Raw genomic sequence first — 19,182 nt, 5'->3', positions numbered from 1 at the left:
CTGGAAAGTGTTCAAGACCAGACTGAATAGGGCCCTGAAAAACCCGATCTAGTGGGTGTATCTCTGCCCATGGCAGGGGGTTTGGAACTAGGTGATCCTTAGGGTCCCTTCCAACCCTTGCAGCCTTTCTATGATTCTATGATTTGTTCTAAATGTAAATGAAGTGCAATCTTTTTAGATACCGTGGACAAAATTGCGGCAGAAATGCCACAGAAATGGGAAGTATGGGAGTGATTATGCACATTAACACATCCTGCATGTGGCACACAATTTCTTGCAGACCTTCAATTCTAACAAAGACATGAGAGAGGGAATGTTAGTTTGGTCTACCTTGCTTTGCTGGTCTCCTAGTGTGCATCAGTAGCTTTGGGTTAAAGAAAAATATGGACTACGAATATATTCTGCATTTGTGTAATCCATAGTGTCTGATGTCACTTTTTGCATATATATTATCAGCACTCTTTTAAATATGAACCTACACTTCTAAGAACTCAGCATCAAAAGCCAGACAGACTGGCTTCACATGCAAGTTTGCATAAGGAGAAAAGGCGTGCAGGGGCATTTCTTATGCCAAGTGATCTTTTACCTGGACAAGTTAAGGCTACACAACATTTAGGGCAGGCATGTATTTGCACCCTAATCATCCATGCACAGTGATGACTTCTATATGAGAATTTCCTCTATCCAGAGCTGAATACATGAATGTTTTATAATTTCTCAAAAGAATGGAGCACCTACAAGTATGTATTTTCAGTCTGCATATATGGTAAATCCTAAGGCTACTGTTATATGAATAATACACCAAACACAACAGTATCTATTACTAGTACGTATAAATGTATTATATTAATGACATATATTCAAAAACATTAAGTAGTGCATGAAAAAATGTATTTTTAGAAGTTTTTCTTTCTATTACCTTGTATATGCAGATTAGATATAGGAACTGAGTACTGAGTACATTTTTATCTAGAAGATAGATTCATTGATAACTGGATAACTGCACTTGTTTAACACAGGAAAGTAAGTAAAAGTAGTTTTAAATCGAATTTACAATTTAGTTATGCTTTTCTCTGGAACTGCATTAATTTCTGACCCCACAAAGGCTAATCCATATTCTTAGTTTTACACTTAGGAGTAATAATAGTGTAACTAATTTACATAAAAAACAAGCCTTTGCAGAGCTGAAGTCTTGATGGTAGCCTGCTTTCACATTCAACAAGTGCAAACACCCATACAAGAAAGAAAAACTGAAGTGAAAAGGTTCAATCATCCCCATTGCTCAGATTCTCTGCAGTTTTCCATTTTGCATTCTCTCAAAGAACACAGGTTCACATAACAAATATTAGTAGAATACAGAAAAAGTTTTGTAAAAAATATTTTAGCATTTGTAAAATGTTTTCAATTTCAGGTTCTTCTCAGGTCTCTGTTTCTAATTTGTCAATCTTCCTTGGTTTCCCCCTGAAATTAATTGATATTTCAGTTGCATATGTAGACAGGCTTGGATGTTATTACTAAGAGGCCTGGATGTTCACTGGTGCTCGCTTATGACACGTTTTTTCCAGGATGCCCATTACAGCAGCAGCTGCTCATCCTCTGTTCCAGCAAACAACTCTGGGCCACTGGATTGTCTGAACGGGTTCTCCCGGTGACGAAGATGCAACACGATACTGTCTTAAAATGTCATGGTGTCAGAGATCACTCCGAGGTACTTCACACATGACTGTAGTATGTTTGTGTCTTTACTAAGAATGCTGAATGACATGTGAGTAGTGTTTTGCCTTATACAGAAAGGTATAGTAGCAACCACAAAACAGACAACCTGCATAGATTACTGTTGACAGAATAAAACAGTATTCAGAATAAAGCAATATTCAGTATTTCTGTGAGAAAAAAACACATCACTGTGCATTTTCAGGTACCAAAACCAGTGGGGCAATAAAAAGTCTCTTTTAAGTGCTGTTACACAGAAGTTGTTTTCACAAAGCAAAGTGTTTGTTAATTAGTTGCAGCACTGTCTTGAGAACTTCTTCCTTGGAGGGGCTGGCATCAACCACTTGGCATGCAGGATTCACCATCCTTCTGTATGACTCTTCAACTCTATTTTAAAACAAAACAAGGGAAATTAAACTTCAAAATGCAGGGATATGAAATGGCATTATTCATTGGTCTCAGAAGAAAGTGTTCACACTGCAGAGACAAAGGATACAAAATCTAATATGAAGCTAAGAACGAAATCTACTGCAAAAAGAAATAAACCATTAGTAACTACTATTATAATGTAAATCTCAAAGCACATAATTTCCCAGACATTGATTCCCAGAGCTCGAGCCATATTCACATATGGCATGGCATAAAGTATTTCTTTCTTTACAACTTGACACTGGATACAGTCTGGTACAGCAGTGCAGTGGACAGTCTGCTTCTAACACCCGAATTAACTTCAGATTCTGCTAAGGTGTCTCTGAACTGTGTGACATTGCACTGTGTAGCTGTGCTCACTGACTGATCTCACCTTTGACTAACTGGATTAGAGAGTTGACACATCATTCAAACCCTTCCTCTGATCAGCTATCCAGATGAATAACAGGATGAAATACAGGATGAAAACATCCTCACTTAGACTGTAAGTATAATGCAGAGCTCTCCCCCATTCAGCCTATGAGGGTGTGAATGAGGATGTCAATATCATTTCCTATGTTCCCAAAATTGCCATTAAGGCCGGAAGTCACAGGACAAATCAAGCAAGATTCTGGATATTCTCATGTCCAGGCTGACATAATTAACAAGTAGAAATAACCAAAGGCTTTCTGACAGGACTAAGATGTAGAGGTAGAACTTAAAGGATTCTTAAATGTTGTTCCCTAGCTCACTCATCCCTCTGCAGTTCCTACTAAATAAGCAGGGAGTTTCTGACTATACTGGGACCCAAGATACTTAGCACAGCTACATATCTATAAGACACAGCTAAGACATCTACAAGAGGAGATCTAAATTTTATGTTCTTAATCTGGAGCTCAATTCCAGACTTTTATGTTGTTATAGGCTATAAATCCCAGGAGGGAATTTTTCCTTCCCCTGCTCCACTGTAAGAAAAACGGAGTTCAAATGAGAAGGGGGTCAATTAGCTTTACAAAAGGTCTGGCTGGCAAAGCCAAATTCCTAGCTAATGGCCCATCGAAGGCTGGAGTGGGGGGAGAGGAGGAGTTTGGGAGTTTTTGGGTAGCTGGCCCAGCTCACAGGGCTTCCCCCATTGGGGGAAGGGTCCCCATTTTCTTTTCGGCTTCTCCCGTGACCCGAGACCACCCCCCAGAGCCCTCCCCTCATGGTGACCGCCAGAGCCCGACAGCGCCCCCTGCAGGCCAACACGAGAACTGCAGGCTCGGCACCTCCAGTGACCCAACAGCGCCCCCTGCCGGCCGAGATTAGAACTGCGCTAAAGGACAGAGAAGTATTCAGACTTTTTGTTTGAAGGGGACTTTTGGGTACAGGACTATTATCTAGGTTTTTTGTGTGTTCTGTTACTGTTCTTGCCAACACACATATATCTTTTAATAAAGGGTTGTTATTTCTTCTGTTTTTTCCACACTTCCTTGATTAAAGCCCCTTAATTTTGAATTTATAATTGCTGAGAGAGAGGAGTTTGGTTTGTCTCATAATTCATCCTCTTTAGCAAACATTCCAATCTCTTCAAATTGAGACACATGTGGAAAGAGTGTGTTTCAGCTTCTTGCCTTGCAGTTCTGAAATTTTTAGGTCTCTCCCCTTCATGACCAAGCTAAGAAAGGTGCTAAAATAAAAGCAGCAAGTAGAAAATACAAGTATTTTAATTCAAAGCTCCTTTGCAGGATGATTAAATTCTACACCTGCAGCTTTTGAACACTTTCAATCAGAACTGACATAATTTCCCCTCTCTGTCAACCATTAATCCTTTCCAAAAAACCTCAAACCAAGAGCTTAGACATAGGAAATCCTTGTCCCAGTAATGTGAGTGGTACATTTGCCACTGATCCCACAGAAGCCAAGATTGCATCCAGCCTCTTATTCCTCATTAAAGGGTACCTTTGGCGAAACAAGCTGTTAGCTTCCAACTCTGCTTCCTCCTTTGTTTTCTCCAGCCCCCGACGCTGAAGTCTCTGGACTCGTTCCTCAGGGTCAACAGTCAAGAGAAGAACAAGATCAGGTTTAAGCAGATCCTCAGGCCACTGGTACACTTCATCGTGAGCTGGTGGAAGATCCTTCACTTTCCCATTTGTTTCAGTGGCAATTGTGTAGGCAGCTGTGCTGTGCCAGTATCTGTCAGATGGAGAGAGAAATTTTAAAGAGGACACTAATTCTTCCATAATATAGGAGACAGTTGTCACTATAATGAGAAGTCAATAATGATGAGATAGATGACACGGTGGGTTTGAGGGGAAATGCAAAGAACAGTTCTGCGACATCCATTATTTCTTAACAGTGATAATACTCAGTGCACTACACAGAGTTCATGTGAATTATTAATTAAAACATATGGCAGTAGCTACACATTAGGCAAAGAGACTTCCAGAGTGAGGTCAAAGAAGAGTTACATTTTATCTCAAAATCCAGTCCTCTGAGTCCTTTTTTTGTGGTTCCCAACCTACTTCATGCAACAGATTTGCTAGAGAACACACAGTCTTTACAAACATGTGAATTAAGACAGGCATTATTAATGGTTGTGCATTTCACTTGCATTTAATGTTCCCCACACAAGGCACTGTGTTTGATGGATTTCAGTGGATTTGAGATTGGTTAAAAATAGTACATACAAACAACGTCTGTGTATATCTCTGTGTGTGTGTGTGTATGTGTGTGTGTATGTGTTGTGGCAGGAGGTTACAGTACACCTACTGAAATAAGCCAGAAGGTTCAAAGTGCACCTAGACCTTCTTTATTAAGAGTAATACTGTAAGCTGCCTACAAAGGTTAATGAATACTAGAAATAACAAAAACAAAACCAAATCCAAAAAAGTGGGAAGCATGTTTCTGGCTTTATATACGCAAAGAGTGAGTCTACCTAAAACTCAGTCATTCCAATCCACCCGTATCTCATCTTAGAGAAAGGCATGACCAGCAGCCCACATGCTCCTCAGGTTTGTCATGAAACTCTGGTCTAGCTCAGGATGCACAGCTTGAGCCTCCACTATTCCTAATTGAAGATGTAATAATTTTCATGTGTCCAAAAGCTAGTTATGAGTATTACCCTGATGGAAGTTCCCTAACTTACTATTATCATCTTTGGAAGATTTAATATTTATCTGACTCTCTGCAGAGTAGTGCTTCAAAAAAAAACCCCAAAACAAATCACAAACAAAACCAAATCAACTCCTCCTCCTCCAAAGAAAGGAGACAATTGTTGACCGCTTCTGCTTGTAACACTGAACAACTATATGATAGCACTGACATAAGAGGGCTTCTCTAGTATACGAACCTGTCTATGATCACAGGTGCCTGAGTGGATGCTTTTGCTATTTCTGAAGCGAGAATGTAGTTGCCCGCAGCATAAAATGCTCTTTTAATGGGTGTTGGTTCATCATCAAATACAGTCCTCCACTGGCTGATGCAAGGTGGTGGGGACCTTAGCAGAATGCCGTTCAGGTTGTCCTTAACAGCCTCGGTCACAGTGGTTTTGCCTGCATTTCATTTACAGAAGGAAATATTTGTGTTATTATGTGTCAGATACACCTCAGTTTTAAAAACTGAAAAACTGTCCTGCCTGTTCATTTGGAGAAAATGTTCTGACACCTGAATATGTAACTTGAATATCTCGTGATAAGGTTGTCAGGGGAAAATTATTCTGAGTCTGGTTGCAGGAATTATTACTTTCCTTCCTGCTCTCTGGGCCTTCCAGTCGTTCCCCTTGCCAACTTTCAGTCTTTACTCCCTTTAATACATTAAATGTATGGCAATTTTTCTGTATATTTATTTATAATACTTTTTGAGGTCACAGTTCATGTGGATATTGCCCTGCTGTCCTTTCTTTTAAAGGGGATTTTCAGTTCTCTTTAACTGAAAAGTCAGAAAACAGAGGCAACTAATATTTCTCTGATCTAAACTGCTGCCAGTCTCTCAGACTACCATTATTTTAGTTCATTTATTTGAAAACTCTCCAGTAAAAGTGTTTCATCATCTGCATAAGAAATTAAATTTTCAGTACTCCACTCTTTGTATTCTTTCATTTAATTAGATAACGAATTAACCCACAGAGTGAAAATTAGTGTAGACTCATCTTTTACAAGTCAGGGAAAACAGACTGGCATTTATAATTATTAATTTCTTCAATTCTGTTGCAGGTTTCCAGGATTTTTTTTTTTTTTTTAATTTTTATGACTTACACCTGAATGAAAGCCAGAGCACTTGCTCTTTTCAACAATTTCTCATCTATAGTTCCTCACCCACACATTGCTCTTACCAGTGGCATCCAGCCCCTCAAAAACTATGACGGGAAAATCGCCCTTTTTTTGGTGCTCCGGACATTTCTCCAGCAGGTCGAGTACTGCTTCAGCCTCTGGGATCCTGTCTGCATACTGCAAGGAGAGATCATAGAACGTGTTGGGTCAGAAGGGACCTTGATCACTCATCTATCCAACCCCCAGGCAGCACACTGGGACATCTTAAACCAGATCAGGTCGCTCAGAGCCCTTTTCAACCAAGCCAGGAATGTTTCCAGGGATGGGGCATCCACCACCTCTCTGGGAAACCTGTGCCAGTGTTTCGCTACCCTCATCGAAAAAACTTCTTCCTTACACCGGGTCAGGATCTGCCGTCCCTCCGTTTGAAACAATTACCCCTTGTCCCCCTCGCACCCGCCCGCCCCACGAAGCCGAAGATCTCTCCGTGCTGACCTGGCGCAGGCGGTGGCGGAGGGCGGTGGCCGAGGGTGGCAGGGCTTGGCCGAGGGGCCCGGGGCCCGGCGACCCCGGGGCGCAGCGCCGCAGCATCGCCAGGCCGGGAGCCGGGAGCCGGGAGCCGGGAGCCGGGAGCCGGGAGCCGGGAGCAGGAGCCAGGAGCCGGGAGCCGGGTCCCGTGGCAGCTCGGAGGGGGGCGGAGGGCGGCGGAGGAGGAGCCCGCGGGAAACGAAACTAGAGCGGTAGGCCGGGAAAGCGCCGGTCTGCGGGGACCGGTCCAGAGCCAAGGGCAGCTCCTTGGGGAGACTCTTCTGCCTCCCCCACCCCGCATCAGTGGTACTGGGATGAACGGGCTCGGTCCCACGGGGAATGGCTCTGTGAGCGAGTGGGTAGCAACAAACGTGGGAAGTAAGGTCCTAGCCTAGGGGTCCGCCAGCACCAAAGGGTCACATTCCCACGGGCTCACGTGGCTGAATCCTGGTGGTCTCCTAAAAAATAAAATAGAATAATTATTTTATTTTTTTTTTTAAGGAGAAGTGCCAATATGCTCCGCTGTTTGGGACTGGCCCAAAAGAGTCAAACAAGTCCTAAACTGCTTTGTTGAGTGGCAGTGCCCAACCAGCACTGAGCTGTTGGGCATACTGGCAGCTTAACCCCATTATTTGTTTACTCAGTGCCTTGATAATAAGATCAACAATAGACACAAATAATTTTGGGAGTAAAACGAACTTTTACAAGCCTGCAATGTTTTTGTAACTTTATGATGCCAAATTTCAGCTTTCATCAGCTCAGCGGCAGGAACCAGAAGCACTGAAAATAGCAATAGCACTTAGTCTTATGACAGCTGCTCTGAGTAATGTTGCCCAAAATGTAGATTTTGAGTTTTCAAAATATGTAACTTAAAATGTAGGACAACCTGCAACTCTATAGAATCCTTTTCCTCACTTTCAATAGTTGAAAACCTGCCACCTAGAGAGATCTAAAGTTAAACTTCTGATGCATTTTCTGAAAGAATATACTCTACAAGCTAGAGTAATCTACAAGAAATTCTTCAGAAACTTGATGTCTTCCTCTGGTCAGCTCAAATATACTGCACAAGTAGCTTTTGCTTAGTGTATCTGCAGGGACAGTGAAGCAGCTGGTAGGCAGTATCAGTTCGACAGAGATCAGCTGCACTAGTTGGAAACAGCCCATGCTGAGGAAGCCAGTGGAAGGCTGGGCCAGAGTTGAAACTGGGAATGAAGCCTTAGAGTCTCTTCAATAGTCTCAGCATCAGATACCAAAACTGCCTTTTTTTTTAAGGCACTTTACCATACCTGAGAATTCCTGCATAATTCCAAATGACTCAAGCACATGACTATGGCTGGCTATGGATACCAGAAGACACAGGGTAAAACACAGTTCGTTATACAGGAAGCCAATAGATGGTAATTTTAAGACCATGATAATATCTACTGAGTCAAAGTAGTGGCTATTCTCACACAATATTTTGTCTTGCGGAATGACATGCTCTGCATAAGCCTGGCTTATCCATGGTCCCTTCTCCTAGTCCTGCTCCTCCAGCATCCACAGTCACTGAATTAGGAGTGGTAGACAGCACATCCTCCTCTTTTTCTTTTAGCACCTACTATGGATCTTTGTTCATACATCTATCTAAATCCCTTTCTGACTCTGTGATACAGTCTACCTCCACAAACCCCTCTGTCCTCAAATTCCAGCAGTGAAACTGTTGCATAAAAACTTTTCTTTTATAAGTTTTAAACTCATATTCTACTTGTTTCAACAAGTGCCCCTTCCAATATTATTACTGATTTTAGTGAATAACAGTTCAACATTCAGCTTATTTATCACCTACATGATTTTTTCAAGGTCAGGCAGATTTCCCCTTCAGCTTTTTCATGTCAGAAATGACAGCCTCCATTTCTTGCAAGGCAGGTGCTTCATCCCCTTGATCACTTGGAACCAGGGATAACTTATTTAGCTCCGTAAGGATCTGCTAAGATGTGGAGACCCAAACTGGACGATTAGTCAGAGTATGGCTACACATACCAATGTTCCACAGACCTGCAGAATAATGCTGTCTGCCTTATTCCAAATACCTTTCTGGGTGATACTATGATTTGTTTTTTTCTTTTTTTTTGCTACTGTCTTCCATGGAGCCATTGCTTATAGAAGAGTAGCAACAGTGATTGAGATCTCCTTACTGAGTGCAAGTTCCACTGCTGAGCTCACCATCAGGTACACAAGGTTTCGATTATTCTTTCCTATCTCCACTGTCTCACCTTTATCTACAACAAAACTAATCTGTGACTCTTCTGTTCATTGGTTTGTTTGACACCCAATTGACTTGCAGCCAAGTTTCATTTCAGAAGCACTTGTAAAGCTGGCAATTTTCCTCACTGACCTCTGTCTCCTTGCTCTTCTGTTTGTTTGGTTTTTTTTCCTGATGCTACTGTTACCTTTCCCCTCTCTGTTGAATGGAAAGTGCTTACTTTCATTTTCCCTTTTCCCCTCCCACTACCTTGATACAGCCTTGTTACAAGCATTCCTGAGCTAAGTTGGTTACTTCACTCTTGGTTGGTTGCTTCCTTCATTTATACCATGCTTATGAGATCATTCATAATAGGCCTGTCCTTCTGGCTATTTACCCTCTTGCATGATTTAAGTACAAAGGTAGGAAAAGACAGTTGCCTTTTATGCCCAAGTTAGGTCTTTGTATTTAAAATCAGTGTAGAGAGTATAACTCTGTTTTGAAATTAACTTATTTTAAGCAGCTTTCAGCCTTTTTACAAGGACCTTTATAATTTTGTCCTCAGTATAATATGATGCAATGTCGAAGAGAAAATATGCTAATTATGTGAAAAAGACTGCTCAGAAGCCTTTTCACATCTTTGAGTGCCCATTGTGCTTGCATGAAGCTATAGGGAAGAGATACAGACACAACAAAAAGCCATATGAATATTCAAAAACTTTTTGATCCACACAAAATGGAAAAAGAAAAAAAACACCTGGAAATTGCTTAGCCTATAACTTAAAAATATATCTAAGTGCACAGTCCTGTAAACAGCTGTCTGAGATTGTGGGAAATAGGCAGGATGAAGGCCTGGAAAGAACCAGACCTTTGCGGCAAGTTTCGGGTGAAGCAGAGTACTGTGAAACTCATCACAGGGATGAGTTGCCACTTCCAAAGCCTGCCATGTCCCCAGGCGACAGGAGGTAGCCAATCGGATGTTGCGGTTACAGTTTCTGCCTTATAAGGAATGTTTCTATGTTTGTGTTGGCTATAAAATCTGCATCCTTTTAATAAAATGTCTCAGTTCTTCACCCCCCTGAGTCCATGCCTCTCAAAACCCTACATGAGACAGAGAAAAACTTAAGTGGAAGGCCCATAAAATGCATAGGTACAGAGAATACACACAAATAAAACTACTGTTTTAATGCAGAATAAACTTTAAAGGACATCAGTAAAGGGCCTTTCAGTAGACAAAGATCCAGGTATAAGACTATAAGAAGGCAGAAGTCAGTATAGTCTCAGACCAGAAGAGCCCCCTCTTCTGCCCATGACAATGTCCAGTGCCAGATGTTTGGAGAAGGATATGGAAAGGGCAAAGAAGGATCCTTCTCCCAACATACTTTTACCAAGAAAGGACCTGATGATCCTTGAGGTCACTTCCAATCTGGTATTCTACAATCATTCTACAATTCTGTGGTCTTGTCCCATATCCTAGGAACCATCTTTTGAATACTTCCTGAGTGGGAAACCACATATACACTATTAAGGGCCCATGGTGGACCTCTTTCTAATCTGTCTATATTTATATTGTGTGTTTCATATGTCTTTCATAACTTAATTGCATGAGAGTTTTAACTTTCTGTATGGTAATTTCTCCTTGGATTTCTGCATCCCAGGGAGGGTTGAGTCACTAAGTACAAGGTCCTTGACAGAATCCCATTTATAGCGTTGCAGATGCAATAAGATGGAGGTCATTTCCAGCTGGGACTAAAGCAAGAAGTAATACATTTATCAAATGCTGAAAATTATATCTGTCATTGCCTGGTTGTTCTTGGACCTTTTGTGGTCCGCACAGGTGAAGTGATAATGACTCCTCCTTTAACCTTATTTATGGTTTTGGCTCCTGTCAGTACTTTGTTTTCCCTAGCAAGATACTGTTTGACTGGAACTGCCAAAAAGCCACAGTGGAGAAATCAATATCTTTATTTTTTAAAAATAAAAATACATTATTTAGATAAATAATTGTTTCAAAGTTTTACTTTCCTAACAACTAGGCAGCACAAGAGCATTATCCCTGTTTATTCAGTTGGATTCTTCCATGTTTTTCTGAGACTCTTTTAGAAGGCACCAGGACAGAAAATTTTGTTACAGTTCTTGCTTGCAACATTTCTTGTAGATTCAAAGCTACTGTATAAAAGAGCACGTTTGTGTTTTCTTGTAGGTCTCACCATACAGCCTGTGAGCTAGGACAGTTCAGGAAGTAAAATGTGATTGTCATTCTTGTTGCTAGGTAGTACAGTAAAATCTGTACATCTGTAGGGGGTATGTCCTGGTCTGGGTTTGCATTGTGAGGCTTTACAGTAATGCAGAGAGTGTTGTCTGAAAACATGCTTAGTCAAGGCAAAAAATAGAACCCTTATAATTGCCATTTTCTAAGAAAGTACTGATAGAATTACAGAGAACAGGAAATCTCGAATATGCTTGAGTGTTAGGTTCTCTGCATGTTTTGTTCCCTGAAACAGGGAACATTTCAAAGAAAAACAGTTCAAAATGGTAATGTTTTAGTTTGCTGATTCTTTGAGCAAAATTTTTCTGACATGCTCTTGGAGTGTTTGTGTCTCAGATGTAAGTCTTGTATTGAGATAAATTGATAATTATCAAGGATTCTTTACTGATTTTGGAAATGAAGTATTTTAAAGCTAATTTTCCTATCCAGCTGAGGCACTAGGCAACGAGCTCAGGGCTGAGACTACAATAGGTCTAGATCACTGTGCCATTTTCAGTGGATCTTCTGCAATTCCCAAACTTTCAGGAGTTCAGGGAAGTTTCTGAGACAGGGTGAGCTAAAGGATAATTTATCACCTGAAATAAAATCCCTGTGCAAAGCTTTATTTAGAGATTGTGTGGTTGGTGACACACATACATATATATGTATATACAAACATAGACACAACATAATATTTCTCGAGTTGTAGAGTTTGAAGTGTTGTGATTGTTTTTAAGATCTCATGTTCACCACAAGTATTCTTAGTAATTGAATTTTCCACCTCAAAGAAGTAGTCCCTATATCCGCATTGGCTCAACTAAATATGAACAAAGATATGAATGAGGGGAGAGAGGAACCTGAGTTGGGATCAGAGAAGATAGGAAATTGGAAAGAGTTCCTAACATGCAGCAGAAGGGTTGTATAGACTGTACAGACTTATTCAAATTGATTGAAACACTGAAACAACCAAAGAGCAACTTCAACATCAGATTTCAGTCTAAATTGCATTGTCTTGTTCTTCTTTTGCAATTCCATTTTCAAGTTTGTGATCAGTAAACCCTTTATTTATTAGAAAATCCTGCTTTCATTCTTAAGCTTGTGTCTTACGTAAACCTCAAGGAACTGGAAGGGTACACAGTTAACTTCTCCTGCTGGAATGGTCTCTGCTGACAACCTCAGAAACAATTTTGGAAATCCTCAGGAACAGAGATGTTTCCCATCCTGCTTCAACAATACCATCGTGAGGTGGCATTACTGGAATTAGTCATAGCACGAAGTCTCCCATTCCACCCTGCTGGCATGAATCCGTTCCAGCAAGAAACAGCTGATAGAGACAATAAAAACTGTTTAAAGGGGAAAACCTGAAACCCTGTTACTTACTGATCCAGACATTACTGAGCCAGTAGATCATCTCCAGGAAAGTGAAAGAAAGGTGATGGGAATCTGAGGGTAGCCAATGACAGGATGAAGCTAGTTCTCCCACTCCTTTTTCAAGTGGAAAAAAAAGAAAGGTAGCAACATGAGGGCAAGACTGTCCAGCTACATCAGCAATTCTGTCTGGTAAATGGAAGTGAGGGAAGCTCCAAAGTGAGAGAAGCCTGCCATGGACAACATGCAATTGGTAGGTGATCAGGTTTGAGTATGGCTCCTCACCTTGGCAGCAGTGGCAACACTAAACTGCCCACACAAGAATGAGGTCAGGCTGACTGAAGGCAGAGTGAGGCTGAAAAGTTGTGGTGTACTTGGTGTGTTTGGACACATCAAAGGACTGAGGAATAGCAACTGGTGCTATGATGCTCCTTCTCTAGCAATAGCTATTGTGCCATGAGGAGTTGAGGAATATGGAAACAGGAAGCTTGGTCCTGGTCTCTCCTGGTGTTACCATGAGTGGGCTCCTATCTGCCCTGCCAGTGTCTCACCTCAGGCTGCCAGCTGTTCCTGCTGTCAGGGCTATCCATGTACTCAGCTTGGTGCAGTAGCTTTGCTTGAGGTCCAGTATTGAAGACCAAGAATTAAAAACCTACAAGTATATTCTTTCACATATCTGAAGCCTTCAGTCTCCCTAGCTTGGGCTGCTTTGCAATGCAAAATTGTTTCAACTTACAAGTGCTCCTGACTTACTAAGAAGGCTGCAATGCAGTTATACAAGCTGAGCTTTCCCCCTGCTTCACAAGTCACACGAGTTTTAACCAGAAGAGCCAGAGCCACTGAGACCTCACACACCAAAAGTGGTCTTCAGGTGCTAAACCTGCTCAAACCCAGAGGTGCTGAAACCTGCTACCAGCGCTTGGCAGTCAGCGGGTTCCACCCGTGGCCGTGTCCGAGAAGCGCATCTGAGGCGTGGGGACACGGGGGACACACGCGGGGGGGGTGGGAGAAGGAAAACATCGCGCCTGCGGCTCGGTGCCAAGTTTCGCTTTTGTGAGAACGGAAAACGAAACGGAGCGGTTCCCCGTGCTCCGGCACAGCGGGGCGGGACGGGACGGGACGGGACGGGACGGGACGGGGAGGCTCTCACCGCACTGTTAAATGCGGAGCGCCGGGCACCTCGCTGCAGACTGCGAGCCGAGCCGGGTCGGATTGAACCGAACCGAGCCCAACCGAACCGACTCCGGTCGAAGCGTGCCCAGGCGACTCCAAGTGAACCGCAGAGCATCCCGCCGGGTCCAAGCCGAGCCAAGTTGAGCCGAGCCATGCACCTGGACATGCTGGGCCGGCTGTTGTCCATAGGACGGGCGGTGCTGGCGGCGCTGCGGGGGCGGCTGGGCGCGTTGTGCTGGAGCCTGACTCCCCTCTCCCTGTCCCTGTCTCTGTCCCTGCCCTTGCCCGGCTGGCGACGGGACTCACCCCCACGGCGGGAGCGAGAGCAGGAGTGGGACGACGCGTCCCCGACACCCACCAGTGTCAACTACCACTTCACTCGGCAGTGCAACTACAAGTGCGGCTTCTGCTTCCATACTGCCAAGACCTCCTTCGTGCTGCCGCTGGAGGAGGCCAAGCGGGGGCTGGCGATGCTCAAGGAGGCGGGTGAGTCCCGGGGAGGGGGTGCCGGCGGTAACCGGGGAGGGGAGACCCCGCAAGAGCAAATGCCATCGAAAAAATTATCCCGGGAATGTTCCCGTACCTTTTCATGAGGCTGCCGTGGGGCACTGATAGCATGGGGAAGGAGCAGGCGACGGGCAAGAGATGTTCATCATCTTTCTTTGGTCCTTCTCTAGGAATGGAGAAAATAAATTTCTCGGGAGGAGAACCGTTTCTTCAGGACAGAGGCGAATTTGTAGGCAAACTGGTGCAATTTTGCAAGCAGGAGTTGGAGCTCCCAAGTGTCAGTATTGTTAGCAACGGCAGCCTGATCAGAGAGCGGTGGTTCAAGAAGTATGGTAAGGAGGAACTGCTGGGCACAGCAACACTGGTCGGGCTGGGGGGCCTTTGCGGAGCAGCCTCACCCACAGATGGATTTGGGGGCAAGTGGGAGATGTTTTTTTAGTGGTTTTACAAACCAAATGTAAATACCAGTGAGATTGTGTTGATTATATTTTGTGAACATAGGCATTATACCAAAGGCCTCTTTGGTATAATGATGTAACAGAACAACAGCTCAGCCTGTCTCCATAACGCTGGGGACAGACACGCTCAAGTTATGTGTTTTGACACTGCTGATGCTGTGGCTTTTGCGGTTGATGGGATGACTCCACAGAACTATATTTACATGGCACTTCATGACAGATGATAAGGAAGTGAAAGTGGGCGTATTTCTGACAGCTTTTAGCTAAGGGACTGGATATTAATCAATTTTTAAAACTTGTTCTCAGGTGAATATTTAGACATTCTGGCAATTTCATGTGATAGTTTTGATGAGGATGTCAACATTTTAATTGGCCGTGGTCAAGGAAAGAAGAACCACGTGGAAAATCTGCATAAACTGAGACAGTGGTGCCGAGAGTATGCTGTTGCTTTCAAAATAAATTCGGTGATCAACAGATTTAATGTTGAGGAAGATATGAATGAGCAGATCAAGGCACTCAACCCTGTGCGCTGGAAGGTAGGAAAGTAGTGTATACCATAGGTTTCTTGTTCAAAGAAAAGTAATAATGAGGTTTTGGAGTCGTCTGAATGTCTAATGACCTCAGCTGGATCTCCAGCTCGGGCTGGTGTTACGGGCCTTCTTGTCAACGTTGCATGGTGTTGAGATGGGTTCTGTCTCATTCTTCACTTAAATGGAGCCCAGTATGTCAAGAATCTTTTTTTATTGTGATACATACAGAAAATTACTATTTCAGTGTATGTAGATATGGGTTATTTTATTATATTAAAATTAATATAGAAAGTCTTTAAGATTTGGAAATGTGTCACGTGTAGAGAAAATGAAAAAGCAGTATACAATGATACATTAGAGTCAATAGAGTGTTAGCAAGATATGTGTACAATAATGTTCTGTTATAGACTATTAACAATTAATGTACATATATTATATTTTTTATTAGAATGCATTAAATACATTATGTTATCAGTTTGCAAATGGGTAGAGGTAATGTGGCATAAATATGAGAGAACTTGTGGAATAATTTCTCATTATTTGCTTAATGGAAATAGTTATACACACAGAATTTCTCAGAAAAAACCCCAAACCAAACACTCTAAGTGAAATCTTGGTCCTACTAAAGGATAGTAATGAAAATGATAATTTAGAAAATTTAGAACTCTGTAATGGTTAAGTTGCTAAAAATAAATCTGCACCATGCTCTTTGTATAGTATTCAGTTATCACAATTTGTGTCAGTGTAGCCCCACTGACAGAAAAATTAAGATAATGCTACTGAGACAACTAAAGGTTTTTGTCATGGGGACAGTCTCTTAACCTCAAGGCAAGTGAAAATGTAAAATCTTAACTAGGTGCCTTCTGTTTTCAGGTATTCCAGTGCCTGCTCATTGAAGGGGAGAACAGTGGTGAGGATGCCTTGAGAGAAGCAGAAAAATTTGTTATTAGTGATGAAGACTTTGAACGATTCCTGGATCGCCACAAAGATGTCTCCTGTTTGGTACCTGAATCTAATCAGAAGGTAAAAATTAAACTGTCCTTCTGTAACTTTATTTTCAAATAACGTTGGAAAATTGGAAAGGAACTAGAAACTTTCATGGCAATTAGTACTTTCCCTACAAGTAGTGGCTTAGAAGAGGTACAGTACAACTTTATCAGCAACCAGTTTTGTTATGGTAGAAGCCAAGCTTTTTAATTTTCTTTAAGGTTTTTTATTGACCATGAAGTTATTAGCAGAAAACTAAAAACCCATTGATCCCAATCCTGTGGAAACCAGCGGGAGTACAGCACAATATCCTGAAAAAGTTCAAAGTTAATAAAAACACACTTTATACTCTAAGCATAGTTTCCTAATAGAGATTCTCCAGCTTAAATGATCACAACATTTGTTTTGAAAATGGCATAATCATTCCAGCATGCAAAACTGTAAGTTCTACTGCTGTAAAAATTAATAGAAAACTTGGATATTATTTAAACCACCTTTATCCAGTTGGGCACCCACATTTCAATTAGACACTGGAGAGGTCATATTTCAAGAATTACTAGTTTATTCATACATAAAGTTATTCTAGTAATTCTATCATTTATTTCTATAAATTTGATCCAAGCTCACTAAATAGTGGTGATACAGTAACTGTTTCAAAGATTTGTATCTGACTGAATAGTTGTTTGCTTTGTCTTTCATTTTTCACTAAAATGGAATTTTAATTTGTATATTAATTTCATTTTTTTCTTTTGATCTATTACAGATGAGAGATTCATACCTCATTCTGGATGAATATGTAAGTCTTTGTTTCATACTTAGTATTTGTATGCTAATATATGTATGTATCAACAGTGATAACCAATTCGATTTACTATGCATTCTATAAAACAATTTTACCATATAGTACAAGGAATGGATGTGATTTATTCCCATCAGACATAGTAAGAACTTTAATATAGTATAAGCTGAGGAGAACTTGCAATCAGGTTGCAGGCATAATGATTACATCACAAATTTAAAGTGTAGATGTCTATTTCTGGAGGACATCTTCGCTTTTTTACTTTAATTTAAAAATACAGAACTTGCCCTGAAAGTTAAGTTTCAAAGCGCCTACTTAGTTTGTGTGTAATTGAAGAGCCAGTCTTCAGGAATTATGGTGTAGCTTTGTTCCTGCTAAGGTGTCTAATCATGAGCTTCTGAGCTTTCTAAGGACTAGAGTGAAACTCTTCATGCACTTATATAGGCTTTTGTGGGATTGCAGTGCAGCTTGTTTAATTCTGTGGGAAGTTAAGTTTTTGCAAATTGACTTTTTAATGTCTTATCTATTGATGTTCCAGATGCGTTTTCTAAACTGTAGAAATGGACGGAAAGAGCCTTCCAAGTCTATCCTGGATGTTGGAGTGGAAGCAGCTATAAAATTCAGTGGATTTGATGAGAAGATGTTCCTAACAAGAGGAGGAAAGTATGTGTGGAGTAAAGCCGACATGAAACTAGACTGGTAACTCAATATACTGAGTTAGGGCAGTGCATCATGTAAAGAAAATATGTGTGCATATGATGAGTGTATATCTGTATTTAATGCTTTTAATTACACTTGGTATATTATACAGACTGATGTTCAGTATAAATGTATATGGGAATGTGTTTTTTAAATGCAGATTATGTACTTTTATTTTATTGAGCATAACTTAATACTTTCAGAGCTTTCATATGAGCAGATGTCTGAAATAAACTTTCTAATCCATTTTATGAAGGACTTAAGGGCAAACTGTTAACATAACGTCATGTAGTAAATGTTTTTAAAATACTACATGAGTGTGCATGCCAGATAAATCAAACTCCACCCCAATCTCTACTTCATTATAAACAGCTGTAAGGATGGAGAAGTGAAAACTCTTATCGGGGAATGCATTCTGCCTGTTTCTCAGGGAAAGGTGGATTGTAGTTCCTCTGTAGATCACAAGAGGGCCAGCTGGCAGGCCACTGGAAGCACCATCTGCCTTTTTCGGGGGTAATAGAGGGTCAGAATCTAGGAATCATTATCTGTAATAATGTATTTAAAAGAAAATCAAGATGAAAAACTTGGCCATTTTCATTTTTTAAGACTTAACTGTAAAAGTATCTGGTTTTATTCTCCCTCTCCTCCATATGCACAGAAAACATTTGCAAAAATGTTGGGGGATGTAAATTTCTGCAAAAACATATTTTTAGTCATGAAAGAATATTGTATTTGTCCGTCCTAAAACCTAGAAGTACGTTCTACCTAATGATAAACAACTTCTTATTTCACATTGGCAATGGCCTTAGTTCTAACTAATATTTACAGTGAGAATGTTTGCATTTTATTAATTCCTCCATTTTCCTTTTATCTGCAAATATTGATTTATTATTTTCAGCTTTCTTTCTCTCTGCATGCATACAGTTCTGATGAAGATTCCTTCTCAATTAATACAACGTAGCACAACCTAACATGAATCTTCTGTTGTATAGTGGCTTTTTATTTTGCTAAGCCATGGAATTACAAACAGAAAAGTTCATGTATCATGTAACCTTGCTTTAGAGGTTGCTTGGTTTAGTAATTAATTATCTTGCTGGTTGCAAACCTGCCACGACCCGGGGGGAGAGGAAAAGGATCGGGCACTGCAGGAAGGGTCCGGGACACAGTAGAAGTCTCGTGGAGCAATGCCAACTTTATTGGGGGAAACAGTAACTTATAAAGGGTAGGTTCAGGGGCGGAGTGTTGGGCTAGGGAGGAGCGTGGGATCGACAACTGGGGAAGCATGGTGATTGG

At 41.3% G+C, this 19,182-nt stretch overlaps 2 protein-coding genes across 2 annotated transcripts; one reads left to right on the top strand and one right to left on the bottom strand.

Moving 5' to 3' along the window:
• Positions 1–632: 632 nt before the first annotated feature.
• On the bottom strand, positions 633–7,230 carry CMPK2 (cytidine/uridine monophosphate kinase 2). Its single transcript, XM_051778384.1, has 5 exons — positions 6,867–7,230; positions 6,434–6,548; positions 5,453–5,654; positions 4,063–4,296; positions 633–2,100 (listed from the first exon to the last, which is right to left on the bottom strand). The coding sequence occupies exons 1-5, from the start codon at positions 6,960–6,962 to the stop codon at positions 1,980–1,982; spliced, it is 768 nt and encodes a 255-aa protein (XP_051634344.1). The 5' UTR covers positions 6,963–7,230; the 3' UTR covers positions 633–1,979.
• Positions 7,231–13,862: 6,632 nt separating this feature from the next.
• RSAD2 (radical S-adenosyl methionine domain containing 2) lies at positions 13,863–18,944 on the top strand. The gene is made up of 6 exons (XM_051778352.1): positions 13,863–14,395; positions 14,587–14,748; positions 15,181–15,410; positions 16,278–16,427; positions 17,155–17,187; positions 17,729–18,944. Exons 1-6 carry the CDS (start codon positions 14,062–14,064, stop codon positions 17,891–17,893), a joined length of 1,074 nt encoding a protein of 357 aa, XP_051634312.1. The 5' UTR covers positions 13,863–14,061; the 3' UTR covers positions 17,894–18,944.
• The last annotated feature ends 238 nt before the right edge of the window (positions 18,945–19,182 follow it).

This window comes from Manacus candei, unplaced genomic scaffold, assembly GCF_025592945.1.
Source record: "Manacus candei isolate 608988 ecotype Guabito, Panama unplaced genomic scaffold, ASM2559294v1 h1tg000011l, whole genome shotgun sequence".
NCBI lineage: Eukaryota > Metazoa > Chordata > Aves > Passeriformes > Pipridae > Manacus > Manacus candei.
The sequence above is the reverse complement of the archived record's forward strand: the minus strand, read 5'-3'. Positions and strand labels throughout refer to the sequence as shown.